We start from the raw sequence: 3,061 nt of genomic DNA, 5'->3' as shown, positions 1-3,061 counted from the left end.
GTGCCAGGTGGGAAGCAGGGAAGAACACTGAGATGCTATGCTCTTGAGGAACTGACCTGGGACTGATTCACCAAGAGTCATCTGGGGTGATTTCATTTTTTTACCATATAATAACTATAGAAGTCAGGACCTTAGTCTTTGAAATTGACCTAGAGGAAGGAGTCATGACCATTATAAGGGGAGAAAGAGAGATCTTGCTATTGAAGGGCACTTGGGCTACCATATAAGTTACACACTCATACATGAGTGCACACACACACACACACACACTTAAAGTCATTCAAACAGCTTTAAATGACTACATAAGAAAATTCAGCCCTATGAATAGGGATACCTATAAATAAGGAGTTTCTAGTGATCAAACTCAAGGATAGGAGGGATTTCAATAGGATTGGGATTATGTGAAAGGCATGTGATGTCCTGGAAACCAGATGTGTTTTCCAAATTTAGACTGGTGCACAGAGAACAAGATACAGGTAGACTTTGTCCCAGTCAGATAATATTAGAGACCACTGGGAAATAGGCATCATATTTAGGGGTAGCTTCAACACATTAGTTTCATCACACACAATAAACATTCTTCTATCAGGGATGAAACAAATCATTAAAGTTACCATCCTTCAGAATTGAATGACAGACACGTTAAAAACCTGCAGTCAGGGGTGAGAGATTAACGGGCTTCTCTTAAGACCTCAGATTCCTTATTGGCATTTCACCCAGTGTATCAGCTTTGTCAAGCCCTGCTTCATGTCTTTGTTCCTCAGACTATAGATAAATGGGTTTAGCATGGGGGTTAGTATGGTGTAGATAATTGTTGCTATTCGATCCTTGACAGTATAGTTGGACAGGGGCTGGAAATAGACATAGCTAATGCTTCCATAAAACAGGGTCACCACTGTGAGGTGAGAGCCACAGGTGGAAAATGCTTTGCGCTTCCCAGCAGCTGAAGGAATCTTCAGAACAGTGATGAGGATTCTTAAGTAAGAGATGATGATGCACGAAAAGGGTGTCATTATGACAGCCAACCCTTCTGTCATTACTGTGATTTCTTTGACAAAATGGGAGGAACAGGACAATTTCAGCACTGGCTGGTCATCACAGAAAAAATGGTGGATGACATTAGAGGAACAGAAGATGAGTTGATTGGTTAGGAGAATGTGCAGGAGGGAGTGGAGGTGTGGAATGCAGAAGGAGAGGATCAGAAGCAGGACACAGCGTCTGTGATTCATGATGGTGATGTAGTGAAAAGGATAACATATGGCTACATAGCGGTCAATGGCCATGGCTGCCAGGAGGTAACTGTCTGTATTTCCAAAGGCTATGAAGAAGTACATCTGGGTCAGACACTCACCATAAGAGATGGCCTTTGTCTCTGATAAGAGGTTCACCAGCATCTTGGGGATAATGACTGTCACATAGCAAATGTCAACAAAGGACAGGATGCTCAGGAAAAAGTACATGGGTGTCTGGAGGCGAGTGTCTGAGCGAATGGCTAGAATGATGAGCACGTTTCCTATCACTGTGATGAGGTAGATGGGGAGAAACACAGCAAAGAGTGGCTTCTGATCTTCAGGCCGAGAGGAGAGTCCCAGGAGGATGAATTCAGAGGGTCTTGTTAGGTTACTTTTCCCCATAGCTTTGAGTTCACCTAGAGATAAAGTAACACTATAACAGACTCTTCCAAATTCGATATAATCTACCCAAGAATTTTTTTGTTTATTCTTCCTATCAGCAATTAAAACAACCAAAATATTACAATTACCTGGATTGTGGCTTCTTTCCATTAACGTTCAGAATTCAGAATTTAATGTATATTTTAACCCCCTTTCAGTCTTCTGCTGTAAAGAGAGACTAATACAGGGAAAACAGAAATGGGAGAGAGCAAAAAGAAGATAGATACAGAGAGGGAATGAGAGAAAGAGAGAATTCTCTGAAAGGGCAGGAGCAGAATCCTGGAGAAATTATCTTTTGATTGAGGATTTTCCTTCATTAGTTCATGGCGGGAGGATCAGCAGTTTGCTTCCCATCTAATTTCCAGCTGATGGAATGATGATTTCTGCTAACTCTGATGTTTTTCTCTGCATCAATTATTCTGGAGGTTGAAAATTATCTGAAAAGGCATTGAAATATGAGATCACCCAACAGGTATTCCGTGCCTCTCACTTTCTAGTGAAAATTAATTGGAGCGAAAGAATAAACATAAAAAGATAAAAGATAGGCAGAGATAATAGGACAGTGAAAACATTTCTTTTAATGATAATATCAATCCCATCCTGTGCCCAATCCCTGGATCTAAAAGTGTTGTTATTGGTGGTATGTGCTTATTTGTGTTGGTGTAATTCTTTTCCAAATTCCTGTCTTAGCTATAGACAGGCTGCCCAGAAAAATCACAGAAGGAAGGCATCTGCTCCTAGACAAGATTTCAACCTTCATGAATCTGAAGGTTTTCTTCCCTGCCTCCTCTGGACCTTCTACAGGCTGAGACATTCATAGACTCCACCCTCTGTCAAGGGAGCATCCTTTGAGACTGTGAAGAAGTCCCCAAAGCTTAGGTAGAGGAGACATTAGAGCACAAGAGAACTTCAATTATTGAAGTTTTGGAGTTTCTTCCCTAAGGATTCTGTGAAGTATCAGTGCTTTGTTTCTCCTGTGGCAGTCACCATTTTGACCTTTCTCCTTTAGGCCAAAAACACCCTATATGAGGTTGGCTCTGGTGACAGAGATGCCCAGTGCTGGCTCTCCCAAACTTCATAAGCATTTATCCCATAGCTGTATTATTTATGTTGAGAGACAGTCTATGGTCAGATAACCTTTTTTCAGAGTGCACATAGCTTTGCATTAAAAAGACTAGAACATCTGATGCCACCACTTTTCCATCTCTCAGGTTTAGAACCAGCCCCTGGTTGGTCAATATTTTAAAACTTCAGAATATAAAAGTTAATACTTCAGATTTTAGACCCCAAACTATACTCTTTACTCTTCTGTCTGAAGCATCTCTAAGTCTGGTTGTAAAATATTGATGTATGACCCTTGTTTTTTGACTCAGGGAAACCACCAGGTG

At 41.0% G+C, this 3,061-nt stretch overlaps 1 protein-coding gene across 1 annotated transcript; it reads right to left on the bottom strand.

Annotated features, from left to right (window-relative positions):
* Window positions 1-701: 701 nt before the first annotated feature.
* LOC125914419 (olfactory receptor 1L1) lies at window positions 702-1,731 on the bottom strand. Its single transcript, XM_049620073.1, has one exon. It carries the CDS (start codon window positions 1,632-1,634, stop codon window positions 702-704), a length of 933 nt encoding a protein of 310 aa, XP_049476030.1. The 5' UTR covers window positions 1,635-1,731.
* Between the last annotated feature and the right edge of the window lie 1,330 nt (window positions 1,732-3,061).

The sequence above is a fragment of the Panthera uncia genome, chromosome D4 (genome assembly GCF_023721935.1).
Source record: "Panthera uncia isolate 11264 chromosome D4, Puncia_PCG_1.0, whole genome shotgun sequence".
NCBI lineage: Eukaryota > Metazoa > Chordata > Mammalia > Carnivora > Felidae > Panthera > Panthera uncia.
Note: the sequence above shows the minus strand (reverse complement) of the source record. Positions and strands in the feature narration are given on the sequence as shown.

Coding starts and splice junctions, on each gene's coding strand:
- LOC125914419 (XM_049620073.1), bottom strand. CDS start 1,634: ATGGGGAAAAGTAACCTAACAAGACCCTCTGAATTCATCCTCCTGGGA.